Source organism: Xiphias gladius, chromosome 18, assembly GCF_016859285.1.
Source record: "Xiphias gladius isolate SHS-SW01 ecotype Sanya breed wild chromosome 18, ASM1685928v1, whole genome shotgun sequence".
NCBI lineage: Eukaryota > Metazoa > Chordata > Actinopteri > Istiophoriformes > Xiphiidae > Xiphias > Xiphias gladius.
Window position 1 is genome coordinate 28,588,320 of NC_053417.1, and position 24,425 is coordinate 28,612,744.

General features: G+C 44.3%; 1 protein-coding gene across 3 annotated transcripts; it reads right to left on the reverse strand.

Annotated features, from left to right (window-relative positions):
- Positions 1-884: 884 nt before the first annotated feature.
- usp11 (ubiquitin specific peptidase 11) lies at positions 885-23,043 on the reverse strand. 3 transcript variants are annotated; one of them, XM_040152612.1, is made up of 22 exons: positions 22,940-23,043; positions 22,710-22,823; positions 17,496-17,605; positions 16,573-16,703; positions 16,351-16,468; positions 15,420-15,565; positions 15,116-15,177; positions 13,472-13,571; positions 12,969-13,142; positions 11,721-11,879; positions 11,272-11,496; positions 11,025-11,108; positions 10,004-10,098; positions 9,580-9,783; positions 8,951-9,060; positions 7,562-8,059; positions 7,172-7,242; positions 5,658-5,770; positions 5,420-5,569; positions 4,623-4,738; positions 4,342-4,430; positions 885-3,165 (listed from the first exon to the last, which is right to left on the reverse strand). In XM_040152612.1, exons 2-22 carry the CDS (start codon positions 22,817-22,819, stop codon positions 3,007-3,009), a joined length of 3,024 nt encoding a protein of 1,007 aa, XP_040008546.1. In that variant the 5' UTR covers positions 22,820-22,823; positions 22,940-23,043; the 3' UTR covers positions 885-3,006. The 3 variants fall into 3 exon arrangements, with proteins under 3 accessions (XP_040008546.1, XP_040008547.1, XP_040008545.1); XM_040152613.1 differs by lacking the exon at positions 22,940-23,043 and having other exon boundaries at positions 885-1,546; positions 2,971-3,165; positions 22,710-22,933; XM_040152611.1 differs by lacking the exon at positions 22,940-23,043 and having other exon boundaries at positions 22,710-22,933.
- Between the last annotated feature and the right edge of the window lie 1,382 nt (positions 23,044-24,425).

Below are 24,425 nucleotides of genomic sequence, written 5' to 3' on the forward strand. Positions count from 1 at the left end.
CGCAGGTTTGCCGGATGCTTCGGGATCGGATAATTCTGGTTTAGTGGCGATGGGCATCGTTTGCACCAACGTGTACTCGCGATTTTGACTTGAAAACTTACAGGGGTAAAACATGTCAGGCTGTTCCCTTGTAGACAAGGTAAAATACACTTTATTACATCTTCAAAATGGGGGGGTCACTATTTCACCATTGACCTTCGGCTGTGGGTTGTTAACCTCCATCTGTAGACCAACTTCCTGCTTCAGCATCGTGTGAACAGTTTTCCTGTTCAGCGATGGAAGAATAAGGTTTGACCTCTAAACAAAGTGGTCTAGACCATCACCGGAAACTGTTGGTTTGTTTCCCGCCTGCTGGGGTTTGTTGCACTGGTAATTTTTTTTTTTTTTTGGTTACAGATTCAGGTTTGATTCCAGATTTGTAAAATCCATTTCTAAAGTTTAAAAAAAAAAAAACCCTGCAACACTTACGTACAGGTGAACTTTGCTGGTGGATTACTTTCTAACACCAACACCATATTTCTACTGTTTCTCTCGTGATCGTCTCAACAGGTGATTCGATTATTGCTGCCATCATAACTTTCCAGAGTTGTAAATCCCAGTCTCATAGGTTTAAGAACTTCTTTGCAGTGAAAAAACACATGCTGACACGAATGCAGGCTTTGGTTTTTAAACGTTTGCTGTTATTTGTCTCAACACCCACTGAAGTGTTTACTTTGCCTCTGTTCGACTCTTAGACTGTATATAAAGTTTATACAGTGTTGAAGTGATGTAAAGGTGTAAGACAAATGACTAAAACGTGTCTAAAATGCGTCGGGTGTAGACAGGATGACACAGACAAAACAACAAGCAACAAGCCAAAAGTATAAAAACTCACTCGTGTCTAGTTGTGATAATAATCCTCCTTTTTATTCATATCAAAAAATTGAAAGTACAATAAAATATTTTTCATCTGATATTTGACAGGGAAGACAAAAGAAAAATCACCCCACGCTTCCCTCCTGCTCCACCCAGGAATGATAACAATAATAATAATAATAATAATACATTTCTTACAATACAAAAATACTGTACACAGAGCCGGTTAAAAAAATCAGTAAGAGCTCACTCTGACCACAGAGAGAGAACTTCGCCTGCGTCCGTCTCTCCGCACAGACTGGAAAAAACTCGAACCGCTTCCCTGTCGATCTGTCAAATCACTTTATACCTGAATACAAATTTTTATCTATAAATACGAAAAATAAGCATCTCAATGTCCTGCACCAGTCGATCAATAAAATCATTCAAAAAGAAAAAAAAAACCAAAACCTTTAGTCATGTGACAGCTGAAATTAGTCCGTTAAAAAAATAAATACCAAAGAAAAGAGTCACGATATACAAAGTTTTTTTTCCCATCCCCGGCAGCTTTGTTCAATATTAAATTATCTATTTACCTGTTATAAACACACTCCTGATTACCCAGCACCCCCTCACGCCGCCGCCCGCTCCACTTGGATGGTTTTCCATTGAGTTCTGTCAATAATCCATCACAGCAACCGATCTGTTTCAACTGAGAACACGGAGCCTCCGTTACTTATTTAACTTAGAACGCAAACTACATAACAACTATAATTTATTTTAATAGCTCTGACTGACACTAGGTGTCACGTTTCTAAAGCTGGATTTTTAATTGCAGAATCAAACTGTAACCTCCTCTACATAAAACGACAGTGTTTTTCTAAATGTTTTTCAAGTTTTGAGAATGTTACCACATGAATGTTTGTGGTATTTTCACAATAATTTCAAAGGAGGAAATAAAGAAATAAACAGAAATTAGCCAGTTATTTATCTGCAGTCCTTTTAGCTGAGAGGATAAAAATTAGTTCCCATCAAAGATGAAGCCTGAATTATTATAGGATTGGTTTCATGTTTAAAATGTAGAATTAATAAACGGATGCATTTTAAAAAGCTACTATAACTTGACAATTGTTTCATCGATTTCCTCCTTCTGTCTTTAGAAGATAAATTAATCATTTTTCTATTTAAAATGGAATCAACATTCTAGTCAATGACATTTCAAATTAATTGTAAAAAGGCTTTTAAATCGGACTCTCGTTCCATTTACGAAACGATTGGCAGTTTCCATTTCATGATGAATCAAATGCAGTCTGCTTAAGACGTCTTAAAGGATTAAAGATATAATGACATGGAAGCTCTAAGTGCTAAAGCACTGAACCGTCAGACATCAACAAAGTAAAATTCAGGGTTTTACCCGGGAAAGGGTTTAGTGGAGGTGGTGGAGACTCTGTCTTGTGATCAATTTCTGAAGTAGATCATGACCTAAACAATAGACACACTCAATAAATAAAGTCTGTGGCAGTTGTTGAAGGTTAATGCTCAACTTGATGAACGTGTAGAGCTTTTTTTATGATGCTATAAGAGCCGATCTTTGTGTCACTGCCAGAGACGCTGACGTATCATAGCCTTTTCAAATGAATTTGGTAATATCATTATTAATTGATCATTTAAAGACAGCAAAAGGAACGATTTTTCTTTATAATAGCTTTGTTGAAAATGGTCAAATAAACAGAGTAAAAGTCAAACGCTCACTGAGTTGATTCTGTTTTGATCCACCAATAAAGAGCGGATTCATTAGTTGACGTGGACTAAAGAGGATCAACATCAAGTACTGTTCTTCTTCCTCCCTGCAGTGGTCAGTCCAAACCGGATCTCTATATTCAAGGCTTAGTTTAGGCTCAAATCAACAGTCTAAATCCGATCCCCTCCCTCTGGATCAGACTACCTGAGAATCACAGAGTCGCATTAGCTACCGAGCAGAGAAGACTCAACGGGCAAGACGTTGCCCAGAAAACACCGACATAAAATGCAACGGAAAATAAGAGCTGCGGGGAAAGTCGCTGAAAAATGCAAAAAATACAAAAGAAAAAAGGCGGGAAAGCTGCTGCTGTTCTGATGAAGCTAAAACCAAATTACCGTCGGGTAGAACGAAACTAAATCTTTAGCGTTCGTTTAGTCGGTTTCCATGGTGACATAGGGGGCGGCGCCCAGCTCTGCGTTGTCATCTCTGGAGGAAGTGGCGTCGTTGGCGGGGCTGGTGTTGGGGGCGGGCAAAGTGGGTTTCCTGATCTTGTCTTGTCGGTGGTAAAACAAGACGTAGGCAGCGTTGGTCTGCAGGAGGAAAGAAACATGACTGAGCTGGTTCCCTGCTGTTCACCGTCCTAAAACAGAACCCAGGTGCTGGCGGGAACAGCGAAACAGGTTTCTCTCTCAGAATCATTCCTCCTGTTCATACTGGACACGAACAGATCCAGAATTCAGAACGTGCTTTCGATGGTAGCGATGGAGTCAAAATGCACAGCCCTCATGAGCAAATACACCTTCCAGAGTTTACCTGAAGTTGACGTGAGGCTTCACCAGTCTGAAGCAGACAAATCCAGTGAGGACCCTCCCCGTTAGTTAAAGGCACAACCTCTCTAACTCCAGATTCCCAGCGGAGGCAGAGTAACACGAGGAGGGAAATTTGGACTAAACCACTGACTCGTCTAACTCAGACTGCCGAGGCCTCACATTAGCTTCAGATAAACGTTTGGGAGCATTTTGGCACCGATGGAGGACTGTGGGTTCTGTCCCCCATCTCCTAATGGTCAGTATGGCCAGAGGGAATCAATGCAGCGAGGAAACCCGTGTCAGTGTTCACATGGGCATCTGACTCTTGTTTCAAGACAGACAGGCCACAACTAATGATTATTTTTGTTGTTTGGTCTATTAAGTGTCAGAAAATAGTGAGAAACTGAAAATTGAAACCCCCACGCTGACATATTGTCATATAGTTTGCGTCCAACGACCAGCGCACAATCCAGAAGTACTGTTGCCTGTCAAGAAACCACAAACCCTCACATCTGAGAAGTGGGAACTTTTGACCCTTTCTTCCTCAGAGAAATGACTTAAAATGACTGATTATCAAATTTGTTGATGGTTTCCAGCTCTTATAAAAATGTTTCAGTGCCATAGGAGAGTCCGGAGCTCGGGACGTCTCTGTTACATGTGAAGGACATGGAGACGGCACCGTAATGCAAACGGCCTCGAGACTACGTTTTGATGGCGATGGGCAGGTTAACCGCGACATACAGTGGTCAACTAGATCACATGTTTGACCCGGGGCCCCCTACTGGTTGAAGGCAGCAGTGTCGGGGATTTATTTTTAGTAGCTTTTGCATTTGCACACGTTTGCTGTGCTTGTCAGGTGACCTGTATTCGCAGGTCGCCTGACGATCTGATCGCATCCGATTGTTTTAGGGGACAGACCGCTACCGATAATGCTCCAGTCATGTGTTTGGTACTGACCACGATCTGGTCCTCTCTGGCGTAGGTCACCTTGCTGTCGTCAAAGTAATACCACTGACCATTATCCTTGTTCTTGGCGTAGCTGGTGTCTGGAGGAACAAGCACAGAGACGCAGGAATCGACAGGAGTCACGAGTCCAGTAAAACCTTCAACATTACATTGGCTGAATACGAACGTACATGAACACATATCCTGCAGATGAGCCACGACATTAACACCAGTTACCGGCTCTCATGTCATGGCTGATCGGTGGATGTATGCAGTTCATGTAAAGGCCTTACAATGTCCGTCTCTGAGTCCTCCGTAGTGATTGGACACAGCGATGAGGTCATAGCGGCTCGGAGGCTCCCCGTTGGTCGGATTCTTCCGCAGGAGGCAGCCAGAGAAGTCCAGGTCTCTGCAACAACAACACACGCAGGCCGGGGCTCCGTCACTCAGCACCTGACTAGCTTTGCCGCCGTTCAGATCAGGTCCGGCTAAACTGGAACCTGCCACGTTTCCGCGGTAGGAGTTTTGAGATTCTCATCCTCCGTCGTCTCGTGAATTGATGCAAAGTCGATACTGAACTTAGTTTCGCCAACAAGTCACATCACACGAGAAACCGGCTCCTCGTTAAGTTTTTACAATCTGAAAATCTTACCTCGACGAGACTGCGTCCGCTCGCACCCCCATGGAAATCTGACCAATTTACAGTATTAGCTTACGTTGATTGTGTTTCTGGGACTTACACATTTCTGGCAAACTGGACACACGTCCCACCTGCAGGCAGCGGACTTGTGGTGCGTTTACTATCAACCGGTCGTTACTGTTGTGAGTCGTCCTGTTTCTAGCATCTAAAATGAACCAAGGATGACGTGATGCCTCCAACTGTACTTAGATCATTTTCTAAGTTTGATGACAGTGTTGTCCTCTGAATAACACTCGTGGTCAAAGAGTTGACATTTCAGAAATAATCTGATCTGAATGAATCCGTCGTCCAACCTGCTGCAGGTGAAAAGGTCAAATGCAGCTACGCTAATGACAGATCAAGAGCCCCAGACTGTCGGGCTCTGCTGTGTGTGTGTGTGTGTGTGTGTACCTGAGGGGAAAGTCCACGATGCTGTCGAGTTTCTCTCTGGTGAACTTGGTGTAGGAGAACCTCTTGAGGTGGATGATGAGAACCTCTGGCAGAGACCAGAGGTCCAGCTTCTTGGTGGCCAGCTGGTGCTTCTTACACACCGGACAGTACCTGAAAACACACACACACACACACACATGATCGTGCACCTTTCTCACCTGTTCCTCATCAGGAGAGGAGGAGTGTGTGAGAGTGTTACCATGGGTTCTCCTCCTCCAGTGTTTCTACAGTGGTGAACAGCTCGATACACTCCTGCAGCTGAACCGTCATCTGCTGCTGAGGAACCTCCATGCTGGCATGTTTGACGTACTTCTACACACGAGGAGGAGGAGAGATGAGGGAGAGGGAAATGTCACCATCTGTTTACGTTTGGTTACAACCAATAAATCCCAGAAGTGTAGAGACTTGAGAGGAGGAAGTGTTTATGAGGACACGTTCAAATCCTGATGTGAGAATGAAAAGTTCTGACTTTTTTATCTTAAATGAGTCATTTCCATCCAACTGTTCTTTGACAAGTTATTAACATTTTTGTAGCTTTATTTTCAGTTTGATCTGTTGCTGGGCCAATAATAATAATAATAATAATAATAGTAATTCCAGAAAAGGAATTATTCGTCCTTCCGTCCTCAGTCACTCTCTGACGTGGGTCTTGGCTGAGTGAGAGCGATGAGACGCATGTGTCGGTGACTTCCTCCTGACTACAGCCGAGTGGAAAGTCACTTTGAAGAGCAACTCTCAGCTGATCGCATTATTGATCAGAGAAGTAACAGCCAATCAGAGATACAGATTGACTCCGTCTGCCAGATTGTACATTCTTTAAAACTAAATCCTCACAGTTTATTCAGTGCGACATTATTCTGCAAGATCATGTAGAATTATCATTTTTTAAAACGTTTATTCCTGAATCTTTAACATGGGAAATGAAAACCAATGTAATTCATTTATACTGTGTAAATATAAAAGGAAGATGCTGTTGGTGAGCGAGGAATCAAGAGGACGAGGAGAATTCAGCTCCACACTGACGAGAGCAGACAGTGACTGGAAATGGAATCAGTGTCAGACCGATTCTGGTTGTCTGCTGCTGATAACTGACGAAAAAGAAAAAGTGCCGTCAATGTAAATGAGAAACTAAAACTACTCCATACTTATTTATACTGCTTCAGCTAATATATTATTATTAATTATTATTGTTACTGTTCTAACACTTTCCACTCACTACATGTCCTGATGGGATTCTTGAAAATCCGCTGATTAATCGTTCCCAGTTTATTTTAAACATCTGCGACAGAAAGTCAAAAGGCAAAACCCTGTCCTGTTCTGTCACTGCTCAGAGGGCTGGATTAAGACTCGAACAAGTTTGAAAGCTGCTGGGAGGCCTGGACTGAGTTCGTACCACCAGTAAGTCCATTCATTCCCTTTAACCCTTTAACTCCTCTAGTGTTATCATCTGTTCAGATTTGTTTAAAGGTAGAGAGAAGCATTAGAGACTCTCTGTATGTGGTTGATCAACACTAAAGCACCATATCGAGTGAAATGGGCATCCTCCTGTATTGTTACCTGTTCAGGAGAAAATCTAGCTCTAGAATCCTCTGTGTGCTTTTGCTGAAAGCGTTTCCATCCAATTACAGCAAAACTAGCTTGAGGCACACAGCTCGGCGCGGCGCATCCATTATTCAGGCCATGATCGAAACAAACACACACGTCCGCACTGACCTCGGCTTCGTTTTCATTGTAGAATCTCTTCTTCATTTCTGGGTCCCAGTCGATGGCCACATAAGGCTGAGCTGCAGAGACAGACCGCACCGTATTTAGAACCATGGAGACCGTACCTGAACACTGAGGCCGCCTGGACTCCCTTCGCCGTATCAGCGGCTTCTCACCAATCATGCGCAGCTCTTTACAACAGCCGCCGCTGTGAATCACGAGTTCGATTTTCTCTGATGTGAAAGTAGCGTGGGGCTCAACGGGCAAGCGAGATGAGGAAATGCACAGCAGCGGGGCGATGTCCCAGTCTGAGTGGCCCATGCGGTGATGCTTCAGGCCGTAAATGGCATCAGCTTACAGATACGGTGTGTGAGTGTGTGTGTGCGCGTTCAGACTTACAGCTGAAGGACACGGCGCTTCCTCCCTCTCCCATTCCTCTCTCAGTCGTCCCGTTTGAGTTGACGGCCTGGATGGTGAATAAACTCTTCCTCCGCTTGCGACACGCCCTCCTCTTCGCTTGCTGCTCATTGGCCGGCGGGCTGGGAGAACACGCCTCCTCCTGCTTGTCTTCCTCTCTTTCCTCTCCGGGGGTCTCGCAGGCCTGCGGCGTTCGCTCCGCCGGTGGTTCTGGGCCGGCGTCGGTGGTCCCGCTCGAGGCCCCGCGGGGATTCGGGCCGTCGGCGGTGATGGTGTCGGCGCCACAGGGGGGCTCGGGCTGGTTCTGGGCCCCGTTACCGGTCTCCGGGTCGCCGCGGTCCAGCGAGGGCCGCTTGCGGTTGAGATCAGGGAGGGGCTCGGCGGCGGCTGTGCCGTCTGGTCGGCCGTTTGCCGATGCGTCGCCGCAGCAGGGTTCCGTCTGAGAGGGTCCGGCTTTCTCCGCGTCCTCCTGCTGCTCATCTGAGAAAACAACACAGAACCGATCAGAGGGAAGACGCTTGTGCATCTGCAGTTCAAACACAACTAAGGACACAATTCACAATAAGCCTGTTTGTTACGTTGTTTTAGTCATCACTTAATCTTTCAAGCCTGTTTGATTAATCACTTAACTGTCTGGTCTATTAAAGGTCAGAAAGGAGTGAAATCCATTTTTCAAAGCCCAAAGTTGCGTCTTAAAATGTCTGGTTTTGTCTGACAAACCAAAAGATCCTCATCTCTGTTGCGTGGAGTCTTGTATGTTGGTGACTCACTGTCGAACTGGTACTAAAAACGTGAAGCTGCACAGACACCGAGGGAGTCGCTGGTGTGCCGCCTTTCTCGACTCTGAAGTTTTCAAAGATGATGTCTGATGACAAACATCTAAGCGTGGAGTCTCACGTGAGGCCCGATTCATCCAGAATCACCGACCTCCGCGCATGTGAAGCTCAGGTACGTTATCAGTAGCTCCAGAAACAAGCAGGTGTACAGGTCTCGCTGAGGGGAAGAGACGTGGTTTCATGAGGAGGTGGGACCGAAGACTAGGTCTGGTCTATGTTTTATTGTTCGTTATATGGGGATGATGATAAAAACCCTTCGCGGCAGGTTTGTCTGTTTGAGCCTGAAAGAGGAAACGGGTGTTTTGTTTGTACGTCTGACTTTCAAATGGAAAACTTCTCAAAGCTGTTGACTGACACAAGCTGACAGTTACCAGCTGTGCGTCAACAGCTGGGCTCGTTTCCCGCGTCGCCTGATCAGACCCTTTGTTTATCGCCTGCCCTTAGTGAAGCACTTCGATTCCCACGTGTGCTTTATGAGTAAACTTTGTCATCAGTATTATCATTGTCAAGTCGTAGCTGCAGGAGGAGACGATACCGTCGCTGATGCCGTTGGTCTGAGTCTTGTACAGCTCCTCTTCGTCATCATCTTCCTCCTCTTCCTCTTCCTCCAACTCCTCAGAAGGGTCGGGAGGTCGCACGTAGCGCCTGCTCTCACACACACACACACACACACACACACACGTAAGTAATATGCATTGCAATAGGGTTGAGACTTCACGGTAGTGGAGTCCAAATCTTGAGTTTTCTATCAAAGGATCACTTTGAACATCTGAACCATTTCGTACCATTTTTATACTTAAAATTATGGAAGCACATGAAGAAGTCATGATGTAGCTCCTGTTTTTTATGGTTGTTTTTTCCTTCCTTTGTCTTATTAAACCACTGCTGAATGTTTTTATAATCATGAACATATTTATTTATTGTTGTCTGTCTTCGTTATTGTCAGGCTGAAATGTTTCATATGTCAAACATGTTCTGCTCAATAGTCATTTTTTCATAAATCGGGTTTATATATTGCACTGTGTTTAAACACAATATAATCTTTATGCTTATCGCATTTTAAAAAGACTTCAGTAAAAGTGTAAGAGATTACTTCACGGTGATACCAGAGAGGACTGTGTGTGCGTGTGTGTGTGTGTGTGTGTGTGCGTGCGTGCTGCTCACGCCAGCCTCTGCAGAAACAGGTTGTAGAGCGCCTCCTGGCTACAGCTGCTGCGCGGCACGCCGAGCAGCAGCGGGTGTCCGAACAGCGCCGTGCCGTACGAGCTGCTGCCCGAGCCGTAGTCTCTGTAGTGAGAGCGCTCCCTCAGGTAGAGAGCCAGCAGCACCTGGTCCTCCTGCTGCTCCTCGGGCACGCTCAGCTCGTATCTGAACACACACACACACACACACACACACACACACACATTAGACGGCAGGTCGGCTTCAGGCCACAAATTACCTCTGAAATGAATCTGTACTGGTTGTTATGGTAATTTCTCGATTAAACCTGACACATTTTCTCTCAACATGCAGCAGAAACCTCAGTCTGCCCGGTAACAGACCAAAACCGAAACACAAAAAAGTGGATAAAAAGTGGTTTTCCTACACAAAGATGTCGTCTCGGTCCAGTATGCAGCTCAAAGATTCATCAGCGTTGTAGATCTTATAGAAACGATGGTTGAAAACATCAGCTACCACCATCTGAAACACACACACACACACACACACACACAGAGTTAAGATCCTGTCACAACCTCATCGGTTCACTAGCCGTGGGTTTATAGAGGAGAAGTGCACCGAGACAACAGCTCATGATAAAAAACAACATGGCCACCGAGACTGTGATTCAAGAGACAAGAAGGTGATGACATGGTCAAAAATATCAATTAAACCATTTAGATATTAGATTTTATAATAACAACTACAAGAGACAAAAATGATGAGGACAAAGTTATGAATGAAAACGTTCACGTTCAGTATTCTGAAGGTTTTTCCATGTGTAAGGAGCAAAGACAGAGAAGCTGGTTCCCCTCAGTTGTCTGATCTCTGAGATCAGACCACTGAGGGGAACCAGTGGAAGCAGTGGGGTGGTGAGATACCGCGTCGGTAGCTTTTGAAGCGAGAAGGAGGAAATGTTTCTCACACCGATGGGACAGAAATGTCCTCTTTGTTTTTGGAAAGGGCGGCAGGGACGGAAACAGGACACCCTTCGGAAACCAGCGCACACGTTCTGAACGCGTAGAAAAGATTTGGAATTGTAGGGAAAAAAACGGAAACAAATAACTGCTGAACATCTGTGTGTGACACTGAGGTTACACATGCACACAGACACACACATTCATTAAAGTTCCGAATACGAACCCACTTTGACCATCAAAGTCTTTGGGTAACCTCACAACTAAGATCAAATTTTTTCTACACATTCACAAATTTGAATTTCAGAATTGGTTTGTGAAGGAATGATACACAACCACAGGCTTGGAAATGATTTCACACGCACAAAGTCTAACCGACTAACAGGCTTTTCACACTGAACAGTTTGATGTTGGGTCTTTATTAGCCACTCACAGTATCAGCTGTAAGAATCACACACACACACACACACACACACACACACACACACTGACCTGCTCAGGAGGTATGTTGGTCATCTCTGACAGAGCAGAGCAGAGGTCAGACACTTTTCCTGCTTTAGGAACCACAACACGATGCTGCAGACACACACAGGACAGTATTTATTGACACACACAAGGAAATACTATTTTATTCATATTGCTCAACTAAAGGTTGAATGTTCTTAATTTTGTCTACAGAGCAACGGTAGATCAATAAGAAATGTCTGCTGCGTATTTAACGTCGGATAGAAAGCGCTACCTGGACAGGTTTGGCGTAGGGGTCCAGGGAGACGAAGAAGACCTCCATGACGCGCTCCTTGCTGACAGGAAGTGGGACGCTCAGGTAGCAGAAGGGGTCGAAGGTCACAGAGACCTTGTGGCACTCGGGACAGACGAGCGTGGACTTGAAGAGGCCGTGAAACGTGTCAACGATCACCGAGTCGTTCCGCCGCCGGTGGTTACGCCACGCCTCCTCCGCTACTTCCTGTGGGACAGGAAGGAGAAAGGTGAAGAATCAGATCAGCATTAAATGGTTCCTGAATTTGTTTGGAGCTTAGAAGAAGTGACGGTAAAACCAGGAACATATTTAATCGACAGAAAAGACACCCACGTGTAAAAATGTTTAAAAAAAAAAAAAAGGAGGCAAAGTGAACACGTTGTGGAGCTGAGTGTGTCAGTTGTTGTCCAGGTGTAGCTGGAGCGGCTCACCTGGTCGGGTCGACCATCAGCGTCCCGGAGTTCGATGTACTCTTTGTTTTTGACCCGGTTCAGGTCTTCGTGCAGTCCATCCAGCAGGAAGGACAGCAGCTCCTGACTGTCGTGCTGCTGGTAACCGAGAAACTGAGACGCAAAGTGACCCACCTTCGTCTGCGCACGCACACGCACACGCACACGCACGCACACACACACACACACACACACACACACACACACACACGGAGCTTAGGACAACCAAAATAACAATCATTTTGTTGTCAGTTCTCATGGTTTCACAGTACCTGAGACTGTGTCATTAATAATGGACTACGGTAACATCTGGATTCCAGACTGAGACTACTCCCACACCGACTGGGCCAAATCTGAAACCATCTTTTCTCTCTGTTTTGACGCAGGTTCATTCTTTATTGGATCAATGTGATTTCCATTTCCAACTTCGCTGCCCCGTCGGTGGCTCCCAGCCCACTGGCTCCCACTGACCATGTAAATCTTCAAAAACTCACCTCACAGTGGATTCGTTTTTAAAAGAGGATCAGTGCTTTACTAGAACAGCTGCTCCCTGTAGTTTTTAACTAATTCAAGGAAATAGTGCACTTGTCGGGGACTATTTTCGGCAGCGGATTAATACTCATTTGGCGTTAATGTCCTGATCACAAATGGACGCGGGACAAAGCTTCGTCAGCAGAGTTCTGTAGTTTTGGTTCCCCGTCCTCAGACAGTACCAGCGAAGCCTTTTAACAGCTTCGCTGCGTATTTGTTTCGGTAAAGCTGCATTTTACACTGAAAGCGGAGATGAAAACACCAGAAATCCTGCTCGGTGATCAAGAGGTCTGATGGGGTTTTCCTTGAATCTACGTGGAAAGCAGCCGCTCTGAGACTCTGCCTGTGCGGAGCTCTTGGTAGTGCTGCGTCTCCGCTGTGGTTTGGAGTTTAGTTTCACTCCTCTGTTCCTGTTCCGACTTTCATCTGACAGACAGCAGCCCCACGGGTCTCTGATCTGTGATAGCACCGCTGAAAATATCAAGCAAAACCCCAACGTGCCCCCGGAGACACTGCTAGTCTCAGTTCACGTATTTAGGGCAGTGGTCCCAACTGGTCCGAATTTCATATCGGAAAAATAAACCGAGCGCGCTGAAGACTTGAAAAGTTTAAGCTTATTCGGGTTTCAAACTTTTTTGATGACGTTAAGCCAACTACTGTCGGTCGGGGGGTTTTATTTGCGACGCCGAGAGATTTTACCTTGAAGACACGCGGCACCACGGAGTAATGCCTCCCCGACCACATCTGTTTGATGACGTCAGCGTAGGCCTCGGCGATCTCTCCCTTCATTCCCAGAGGGTTGGTGAAGTTCAGCTCCTCCAGGTAGGAGCTCTGTAGAAAGTACTCCGTCAGGGGAGGCGTGTTACTCAGACACTGCAGAGACAGGGAGAGAGAGAGCGGAGGCGTTAGGATGGACAGAGGGGGGCAACGTGAGACAGAAGGATATTGAGCACGTAAGACGCCGTTTAAAACTGAAGCCCAGGGGACCTGATACCTGCCGAAACACTTCTACTGGATGGATTAAGGTTATGAATGAATATCTATAAAATATACAACTGACTTTACGACAGCTGACTTTTGGTCTCGTTTTTGGAATCAACAGAATCAGTGTCAGAAGAAAGTTAAACAAAACCCAAGTCTTCTCTTCAGGGTTCGCTCAGGTTGCACTTGGAGCTTTGATGTGTGTGGTCAGTGCTACAGACCTGCAGAGCAGAGTTCATGAAGCAGGTGTTGCCCAGGTTGGTGAGGCCGCAGACTCCAGGCTGTCCTTGGTACGAGTCCTGGTCCTCCGCAGAGTTCCTCCTGAAAAACGAGAACGCGCGTCAGCAGCAGGCTCAGGCCAGAAAAAATATTAAAGCCATCAGGAGAGTGAGACGCCAGAAAAGTTGATTCCAGATAAACTTGGTGAATGTTTGAATAAACAGGCGGATACTGAGAACTCGAAATCCCAACGTTCTACAAAACATTAACGCCACATGATATTTGGGATGAAATCTTAAAATATATTCCTACTTTAATCTGAACTCGATCAAATATTCCCCAATGTTTCCCCTCCAGAGCCTTCGGACTGAAATATTCAGCTTCTCCTCCAATATACTGAAAATCCCACCGGAGGCTTTTAGGAAACTCCTCGGAAACACGCTGGTTCCTTCGGGCTGATTCCAGCTAAAAAAACGTGAGCTTCAGATCTGGATTACAGAACTAACGGACGCCTGCAGAGAATCAGGTCTTGACTGAAGCAACTTACAAAAATACGGTCATACAAGTCCCCAAAAAATCCCAGACAGCCCCCCCCCACACACACACACTCACACACACCTTTTTGACCGTTCCTTTCTTCCTCTCTATCATTTTAAGTTATGTTCATGAAACAGCTGAAATAGTGTAGTGTTTAAGCCTACATTTGGTTCCATTTCTGGCACTATTGAAAGTAGCCGAATTAGCTACTAGGATAGTATATTATTACGTGACCTAATTACTACAGACAACTATCGCTGGATCACTTTGATACTGAAGAAAACTTGAAAATCGGATAATTCTCGGGCGAGTTCTCAAGTGATGTTTTCTCTCTGGTTTCTTAGTGGAAGTGAATCATCTTCACATCTGTTTCACGTCTGTGTGTTCGGACTCGACCGAGTCCTGTGATGTCACTACGAAAGATGGCGTCAGGAAGGATGAGTCAAGTTTCAGAGGAGCGCCGCGAGGATTTGAGTCAACCGTGGGATCTTTCTGGAGGCTGCAGTTTGAGGTGAGGTCGGACTGCACTCATTACACCAACTTCTCTGATATCAACGGGGTGGACAAAATAATAGAAACACCTGTATGTAGTGATGAGTGGGACTTGATGCAGTTGATTAATAAAACATTTATGTTAGTTCTACTTCAACACACACACCAATGCCAACACGTGTACGTGTATAAGATGTGTATAAAATCATTTTCAGTTTAACATTTAACTGCTGTGACGCTGCTTCAGCAAACAGGATTAGATGAAATCAAGGGAGGAGAATGAAAAATGAAAGAGCGAGCGGCGAACAGAAAGAAAAACCAAGACGACCAGGAGGCAGCGAAACAGCAGGAGACGTTTCTAGAGGAAACGAAACTGAAAGAAATGTGAAGAAAATGAAGGAGTACGAGACAGGTAGAACGAGAGCGCGCCGCACACCCTGACAGGCAGCAACATGGGAGGGACAGCCCCGAGGACAGATGAAAGAGAAGAGGGAAAACAGAGAGAAAGGACAGGAAAGGAAAGAAAGAAAGATGTGAAAACAACCGGACGGATGAAGAGAGACAGAAAACGCAAATATTAAAGCCCAAACAGATACAGGCAGAGAGTGTGCTCTTACATGATTTGAGGTCTGGAGCTCGGCCAGGTGCCGTCAGCATTCCTCGTCTCCATAATCACCGTCTGACACACACACACACACACACACACACACACACACACAGAGGCATGTTCCAGCTTATCTCTGAGGTGGACAGGTTGTTTTTTTAAGGGAGTGTTGGTGCTATGAGGAACTTACTGCTTGTAACGAAACGTTAACTGAGCCTGATTCTCCCTTTGTTACTGACTTAATCGACAGATCTCATGACGTGACATCTGTGCTGTTAAACAGTGTGTGTGAGGATGAGGGGAGGGTTTGTCCTCACCATCCCTGAGCTCAAACAGGCGTCCAGGACGCTCATCTGGACGTTCCTGAGACGCTCGCAGTTGCTGTCTGAACTCTTCATCCACAGACGACACTCTGAGCCGGGAGGCGCCGAGAAGGCCTGACACATCACTCTCTGGATCGACTCTACAAGTGCGCGCACACACACACACACACACACAACGCAATGTTAAAAGAGATTCAAGTCCTCAGAAAAAGTGAGTCTTCCTCCCTGGGCCAACACCATTTAAGGGAGGATAACACAACCTACTGCCCCACGATCCTGCTCAACACCCACTGCTTCAAAGCGTCGGTGGGTCCACCACTCTGGTCCAGATCTCTCAACCACTATCAGATGGATTGCCATGAAATTTTGAATCGTAAATGCCCAGAATTTTCCTTTAGCTCCAGCAGTTTAACTTGTGTGATACTTTGGTTCATCAAGCTTGTCAGCCTCAGCGACACGCTACTGTGGCATCAGACTCAGATTTTGTAAAATGGCGTTCGGCTAGCTGCTGCAGACAAAGTGAAAAATGTTGAAAGTTGACACGTTCAGTCTCGTTTCGTCCGATTTGGTTTAATAATCACAGAAGCAAATATTGACATTTGAGAGGCTGGAACCTGCAATTTTTGGCAACGACTGATCGATTATCAAAATATTTGCCGATTCATTTTCTGTCAATCGACAGAAAGTTTTAGCTCTAGATCACAGCTCTCGACCAACTGTCTGGTTGATGATATCGATTCCAGAAAGCACAGCAGGATTTAGTGGACGTTTAAATCTGACAGACTGAGTAGAAATTGAATTATTTCATAACAGTTCAACTTGGTTTTCACTTCCAAACCAGCTGCTCAGCTGTTTACGTCGTCACCACATCTCAACAACCGGAAAGTAAAAAGGACAAAACACACGAACACACAGACAAACTCACGTATGTTGTCAGCGCGGCTGAACTGTGCGGTGATGACGTTCTCCATGTTGCTATGGAGACAGAGGAAGATCTCGACAGGGTATACCTCCACCTTCAGAGTGCTGGGCAGGTCCACCACCTGATACACACACACACACACACACAGAGCTGCTGTTAACATCTCAGACTCGACAGACTACACAACACCACAAACTGAGTGTAGCTGGCGTGAGGTGGTGTGACCTTGCGTTCTAGCGCCGGCTGACCGTCCACCACGCCGTACCAGGCCAGCAGCTTGTGCCAGGCCTCAGCCGGCACCAAAATGAAGTCTTCATTCTCCACCAGACGCTCCTTCAGGTGGTATGAGTCCAGATCTGAAAACAGGAGACACAAGCTGCAGAAATCTGATCCTCGGGGAGGGTAAAGGAAAGCTCATGTGGTGTTGGGGTCAAAGATCATAAATCACTATTCCCTTGGCAGTGATTCAACACAAACAGGACTATTTCCTAAACCTTTCTTTAAAGGTCCCATCTTTTACATTGTTCCGGTGTTTGATTTGAACTTTTGAAATCCATGTGAAACTATATTTGTGGTTTTAAGCACCAAAAACCATCTCAGCATATTTTTACATCTCCTCTCCTGTGCTGCTCTCTGGAGCTCTAGCAAGAACGGGGCTTTCTGCTGCGGGCGGTGACCGCTTCATTGTGACATCACAAAGTTAAGGAAGTCCCGACGCTGCGTTTACAGGCACAGTTTCTGATCGGAATACGGGTTGTGTGCGTTTTGATGCGTTCACGGTATTTATGCAGCATCTAGACCTGCTTTAAGATCAAAAGAGACATGGAAATCTCACTTTTTACAGTACGGGACTTTTAAATCAATTGTCAGGCTTTCATAATTATAGAGAATTCAAAAAAAAGCTTGATTTCATTCTGTTTCCAGGCATTTGTTGTTGCAGTCGGGGGTCAGAGATGAGAGCAGATGACAGAGTCACGGCAGTGATGGAAAAGAGCTGAGATCAGAGCTGTGGAGAAGTGATGTGTGAAGAGGAGGAAGAAGAGGAAACGGGTCTTTCCTTGAGCAGCAGGGTATCAGGGAAACAGAGGAGGGGCGGGGTCTTTGTGGGAAGACTTGGCGTGATGAGGAAGAGCGAAGCGTTAACTGACCCTCGAACAGCTCGACGTTGTCGATCTGACCGGGGAAGGATGACGAGTTCTGGTCTCCGGTCTCCACAAACTCCTTCCACTGTTCGAACCAGCGATGCTCCACCACGTACCTGCAACACACACACACACACACATTATTACAACACTCCTTTGTAGGGCTGTACAATCGATCAATCGATTAGTCAGTCGACAGAAAAATCATCTTCCATAACCCATTAACTGTTTCAATTATTTCTCAGCAGCCTGTCAAATGTGAGGTTTTGTGTGGTAAACTGAACATTCTTGTGTTGTGGACTATTGGGAGGACGAAACGACACATCACCTCTGTCTCTGGGAAGACAGATGTGGTGGGACCTTTTGTCACTATTTTTGGACATGTAACGATCGATCAATTAATCAGAAAAATATAAGCAGATTAATCAATGGTGATAATCATTGGCTGCAGCATTACTCTTAACACTAATAAAATACTGCTGCTTACTTTATAAGCTTCTCTGTGGCTTTTTTATTACAGACAAAATCTGCAAAAATGAATTCTGATGGTGTTTAAGGTTTGTTTACATCGGTAACGTCAGCAAACGCATCAGGTGAACAGGCGGATATTTCTTTTTATGGCTTATTTTTCATCTGTAGCGTTACTTTTCAAAGTTTCGTGTTTATTTAACGATTTTCACATAGTGCAGCTGCTCTTCCTATTTAAATACCATGTGAAAATATTGCCAGCAGACACTGAAAGTATATTCTTGTTTAACACAACAACAATTCTAAAAACAGCACTGGTTCATTTGTTTATTTTCCTATTTAAATGATTGTTATTACCTGTTTGATCATCGTAACTGTATTATTAATGGTTTTCTTTCTAAAATTTCACTTGTTCTAAAGCAAAGATATAGGCCGTTATTAAAACAGAACCATTACGTTAAATAGACATATTAAGTCTAAAGTAGGGATGAAATTAATCAGCAGTAATTACAGGGCAGAAACGAATGATTGTTTTCATTATCGATCAATCTGCCAGATATTTCCCGAATGAGTCGATTAATCGTTTTCAGATGTCAGAAAATAGTGAAAAATAGCCATTTTAATTTCCCAGACTCCTTTCAGTTGAAACCCCCGATGCATTCAGTTTACTATCATGTTCGACAAAGAAAAGCATAAAATCTTTACTTTTAAGTCGCGTCAACCAGCAAATATTTGGCATTTTTGCTTAAAGAAATGACTAAAGCTATTCTTCAATTAGCACAATAGCTGCCGATTAATTTTCCGTCAATGGACAAATCAATTAAGCTTTAATTCTATCAATTCAATATTTAACTCCTTCAGGCAAAAAGGTCAAACATGTTCTGGTTCCAGCTTCTCAAATAGAGTTTTTGCTTTTATAGACTAAACAATCAATTGAAAAAAATACTCAAAAGCCTAATCAATAAGGAAAATAATCATTAGCTGCTTCAGTCTTATATTAAGCTCCGGAGTCAATAATAGACTCAGCTTAAACCACAAAACAACAAGAACAGGAAACGTTCCAGTCGAAAAACAAACACTGTTGTCTGCTTATTTTATCAGCTGAATTTCTCAACTGAATTTCCAGAACATGACAATTTATTTACTCACGATATATATATTAATATCACGATAAGGGCTGCGACTAACGATTATTTTCATCATTGACTAATCTGCTGATCATTTTCTCAATTCATTGATTAATTATTTTCTCTATGAAATGTCAGAAAGCAGTGAAAAATGCCCACCAGGAGTTCCAAGACCCTGAGAAACAGCAGCTGTTCAAATCGCTTGCTTTGTCCAATCAACAGCCCAAAACCCAAACAAATTAAGTTCACAATTATACAAAGACAAAGTAAAGTAGAGCCACAACTAGTCGATCGACAGAAAATGAATCCTCAACTCAACAGTTATTTTTCAGGTAAGAATATCAAAATTCTCTGGTTTCAGTTTCCCAGATGTGAATATTTTCTGGTTTTCTGAGTCTGATAGTAGCGGTAGATGATAGTAAAATGAACATCTTTGGGTTTTGGACTGTCGGCAGAACAAAACAAGACACCTGAAGACGTCGCCTTGGGCTTTAGGAATCGCCGATGGGCATTTTCCATCATTTTCTGACATTTCAAAGACAAAAAAGCAAATTGATTAAATGAGAAAATAATCAACAGATTAATCGCCAACCAAAATATCATTAGTTGCAGCCCTAAAGTAGAGTAACATATCTTCAATTTTAAGAAGCTGTAACCAGCAATTTTTTTGACTCGAATGATTAACTGATTATTATATTTGTTGACCAGGAATTATTTTCAGCTCTAATTGCAATATAAACATGTGCCGTGGTAGAGGATTTCATCCATGCTGCCACTGTTTACAAAGAACAGGACTCCACCTCTCCTGCGAGTCGCCACGGAAGTGTGTTCAAACTGCTTTACGTAAGGCACTTCTCCCACCGGCAGCAGGTCGGCACTCAACACATCAAGAGCGCCAAACAAAGCCTCAGTGTTTTCATTTACATGAGGTTGGATGATGAAAACTCAGCTCTTCATCTCAGGTCACAAAAATAACAGATTCAGTTGCGATTACAGCTGAACGCTCCATCTGTTACGGCTTTTCTGATTAACGGCAACCATAGGTAGTGAATCTAGGCCGGTCCAACAGCAAACCGAAACCTTCAAACACAAATACATTAATTAATAGATCAAGCTGCAAAGGAAAAGCTGCTTTCCACAGAACTCTGTGCCGGACTCGCCCTTCTTCCTCCTCCAACCTCCACCACACACAGTTAATCACATCGATCATATCTGAACCGGTCCAACACTCGATGTTATTACCAAAATCACCATCACACAGGGTTGGTTTTCATTGTCATTATTCCATTTCACAGAAACAGTTTGGCTTCACTTCCCCAAGGGTCTGAGTCAAATTTCTCTCTCTCTCTCTTTCCTCTCTTCTGCTTTTAAGCCCCGTTCAGTCAGTTCGGAGTCTCATTATTCTTTTATTACAGTTTGACAGATAACCACTTTGCTTGTATTTTGCTTCCTACCACCTCATTAAAAAAACAAACAAAACTAACAGCCTTTTTGTTGAGACTAACAATCTGTTTATCATTCCATTTGGTTCTCTGTCTGTGTCTGGTTTCATGTACCTGTGTATGTAGATCAGAACATTTGCTTAAAACCAAAACCACCAAACTATCTCCCAGAACCCGGTTCGAGTTTTTACTATCACCCGGTACAACCGACATGTTAAGAGTTCCCGACCAACTCTGTGATTTATTAAAGGAGTGAAAGCGAACAGAAACTAAAACCAACTGAGGGAAACACACTGTTTTACATGCGGCAGTAGAAACCTGCCCAGTCATGGTGCTGCAGGATCTGGCTGATCATGTTCCCACAACGCTGCTCCCTGACAGCCTCCAGGTCAGCATCACTTCAGTCTGTCTACAGTGGAAACGCTGCTGGACAAACAGACTGCTGCTTCTGTTTTAGCCGAGCTGTGTTTCAGCAGGAAGTCAATCTAATGACCCAAAGAAAATGTCACGTTTAAAGGATTAGTCCTCACGAGGTTGGGGCAGCAACTAACGATTGTTTTCATTGACAATTCACCTGTGGAGTAGTTTCACGATTAATTGCTTGGTCTAAAACACATTGGAAAATGGTGAAAACGGGCCCATGACGGTTTCATTAAGCCCAACGCGATGCCATCAAATTGCTTCTTTTCCCAACGTAACAGGCCGAAACCTGAACTTACTCAGTTTTCTACTGAATGAGTCAAAGAAAAGAAGTAAATTCTCAGAAATGAGAAGCAGGGCCAGGCACTGTGTGGTGTGTTTGCACGGGTAAGATATTTGATGTGCTGGGTTTTCCCTCGTAGAGTCTTTTTTTTTTGGACATTTAATAATCGCCACATTACACACCTAAGGGGCCCCGGGGAAAAGATAGGCGGTTGGGCCCCTACTGACTCCCCACTATACACGGCAGTTTCATCAGTTTCATTTCCCCAGGCACCCAGGAACCAACCAGTACTCTAGAGCACAAATTAACTGGAAACCAGTTGGAAAAAACTAGTTTTATTAAAGGAAAAAATGTCAAAAAATTCAGTTGTTCCAGCCTCTGAATTATGAATATTTGCTAATTTTCTCAGTTTTCAATGACAGTAAACTTAACCAAAAAATCTGACTATGCTGACTCAGGCGTTTTCCCGTTTTCTGGCGTTGGATTAGACACAACAATCAACTGAAAGACAGAAACAGCTGTCACACATATCGACGATGAAAATCACCGTTTCGTAGCCTTTCAGTGCTCCTCCGAGGGAATAATCATTCTCTACATGTTAATTACTTACCTCATAACACATCCAGTCCACTGTTGCACCGGTCTAAAGAAGAGCTGATAGATTTATGCCGGGTTTCTACGGGGTTCGGAGAGTTAAACTTGAGGCTTTTTCCAAGGCCTCTTTTTTTTTTTGGTAACTGAATTTAAGTGCTTTTTTTGGGACTTGTTGGAGACCTGCAGACACCCCGTGTTTGACGGTGTTGAAACGGCGTTTATATCTACACGGTGTATCGATATAAAACGTCTCCGCCAACATACAGAAACTCCTTCTTTCTAACAGTTCTGCCCAACTACAGCCGCCAGGAGACAACGCGTAAGACTTGCAAGTTCAATTTAAGGCATTTAAAAACCGTCTGGATGAATTCAATGTTTTTAAGATTTTTCGGGACCCGCGGACGCCCTGTGAACACCAGTCAAACGAAAATAATCGCGAGATTAGGTGAGAAGGAAAATAATTGTTATTTGCGGTCCTATTGCACTTTAATTAGGATTGAAAAAGTCTCGAATGTGAAACTATGATTACGAGAGACTCGTAAACTTGTACTAAACGCACTCCGAAAAGTGCCATACACCCGCGTCTTCACTTTCATACTCAAACCCCGCTCCGGTAAAACCAAGAGAGGAGGCTTTTACGAGCGGACCCTGAATGTCTCTCTACAGCTGGCTGACGGGCTAACGTTAGCAGCGTCGGCTAACACCCGACTCAGAGCCGTTAAACCGTCCCGACAAACTCACACCCACACACCAACGGCCTGACCCAGCCGTTGAACCTGTTAATAACCGTTAGGTAACTGTGTGTTACTAGTAGTTAGCCCCGACGCTGTTTTCTGCGTATGTGTGTGTGTGTGTGTGCCTGTGCGTGTGGCGGGCGGACTCTCACCAACTGTCCCCGGCACGGAGCTCACATTCCCGCAGCAAAGACTCGATCTCCCGCCGCTGGGTCTCCAGGCCCGGAGGCTCCGCGGCGGAACAGCGGCTGTTGGCCGTCATGATGCTAATCAATCACGCATAAATATCGGAACTGTTAAGGTTATTAATCAGAGCCAGGAAACGAAAGGCAGAAGTCAACCGCCGCATTGATCAACCGATAAAGGGGGAAGCTGCACGGACCTGTGTTTGCGGAAATAGGAAGTGGTTCAGACTCAGACGATGACGACTTCCTGAGTCAGGCTCCTTCGCCCATGTGTCCACTAGAGGGCGTCATTTCGACAAAACATTTATAAACAAAAAAATGTACAAACAGAGCCGGTGGCATAGATGGATTACGACACAATATGCAGACTGGCAGAGACACCAGACGACCACAAAGAGACGCAAAAAAAAAGACACGCAAAACGAGCACAAAGAGACAAAAAACGACCACAAAGAGACACAAAAAAGACACGTAAAACGACCACAAAGAGACACAAAAAAAGACACGCAAAACAAGCACAAAGAGACGCAAAACGACCACAAAGAGACAAAACGACCACAAAGAGACACAAAAAAGACACGCAAAACGACCACAAAGAGACAAAAAACGACCACAAAGAGACACAAAAAAAGACACGCAAAACAAGCACAAAGAGACAAAACATGACCACAAAGAGACACAAAAAAAGACACGCAAAACGACCACAAAGAGACACAAGAAAAGACACGCAAAACGACCACAAAGAGACACAAAAAAGACACGCAAAACGACCACAAAGAGACAAAAAACGACCACAAAGAGACACAAAAAAAGACACGCAAAACAAGCACAAAGAGACGCAAAACGACCACAAAGAGACGCAAAACGACCACAAAGAGACGCAGAATGACCACAAAGAGACGCAAAAAAAACACGCAAAACGACCACAAAGAGACACAAGAAAAGAGACACAAAACGACCACAAAGAGACACAAAAAAAGAGACACAAAAAAAGAGACACAAAACGACCACTAATAGACAAAAAACGACCACAAAGAGACGCAAAAAAAACACGCAAAACGACCACAAAGAGACACAAAAAAGACACGCAAAACAAGCACAAAGAGACAAAACATGACCACAAAGAGACACAAAAAAAGACACGCAAAACGACCACAAAGAGACAAAAAACAACCACAAAGAGACACAAAAAAAGACACGCAAAACAAGCACAAAGAGACGCAAAACGACCACAAAGAGACGCAAAACGACCACAAAGAGACGCAGAATGACCACAAAGAGACGCAAAAAAGACCATAAAACGACCACAAAGAGACGCAAAACATGACCACAAAGAGACACAAAAAAAGACACGCAAAACGACCACAAAGAGACAAAAAACGACCACAAAGAGACGCAAAACGACCACAAAGAGACACAAAAAAAGACCATAAAACAAGACAAAGAGACAAAACAACCACAAAGAGACAAAACATGACCACAAAGAGACACAAAAAAAGACACGCAAAACGACCACAAAGAGACAAAAAACAACCACAAAGAGACACAAAAAAAGACACGCAAAACAAGCACAAAGAGACAAAACATGACCACAAAGAGACGCAAAACGACCACAAAGAGACGCAGAATGACCACAAAGAGACGCAAAAAAACCACGCAAAACGACCACAAAGAGACACAAGA

Excerpts from the sequence above, each read along its gene's own strand:
- usp11 (XM_040152612.1), bottom strand. The coding sequence starts at position 22,819 with ATGACGGCCAACAGCCGCTGTTCCGCCGCGGAGCCTCCGGGCCTGGAG. Across the intron at positions 15,566-16,350 it reads CAGCCGCGCTGACAACATAC|AGTCGATCCAGAGAGTGATG; the intron begins GTGAGTTTGTCT and ends GCGCACTTGTAG. Across the intron at positions 15,178-15,419 it reads CCTGTTTGAGCTCAGGGATG|ACGGTGATTATGGAGACGAG; the intron begins GTGAGGACAAAC and ends TGTGTGTGTCAG.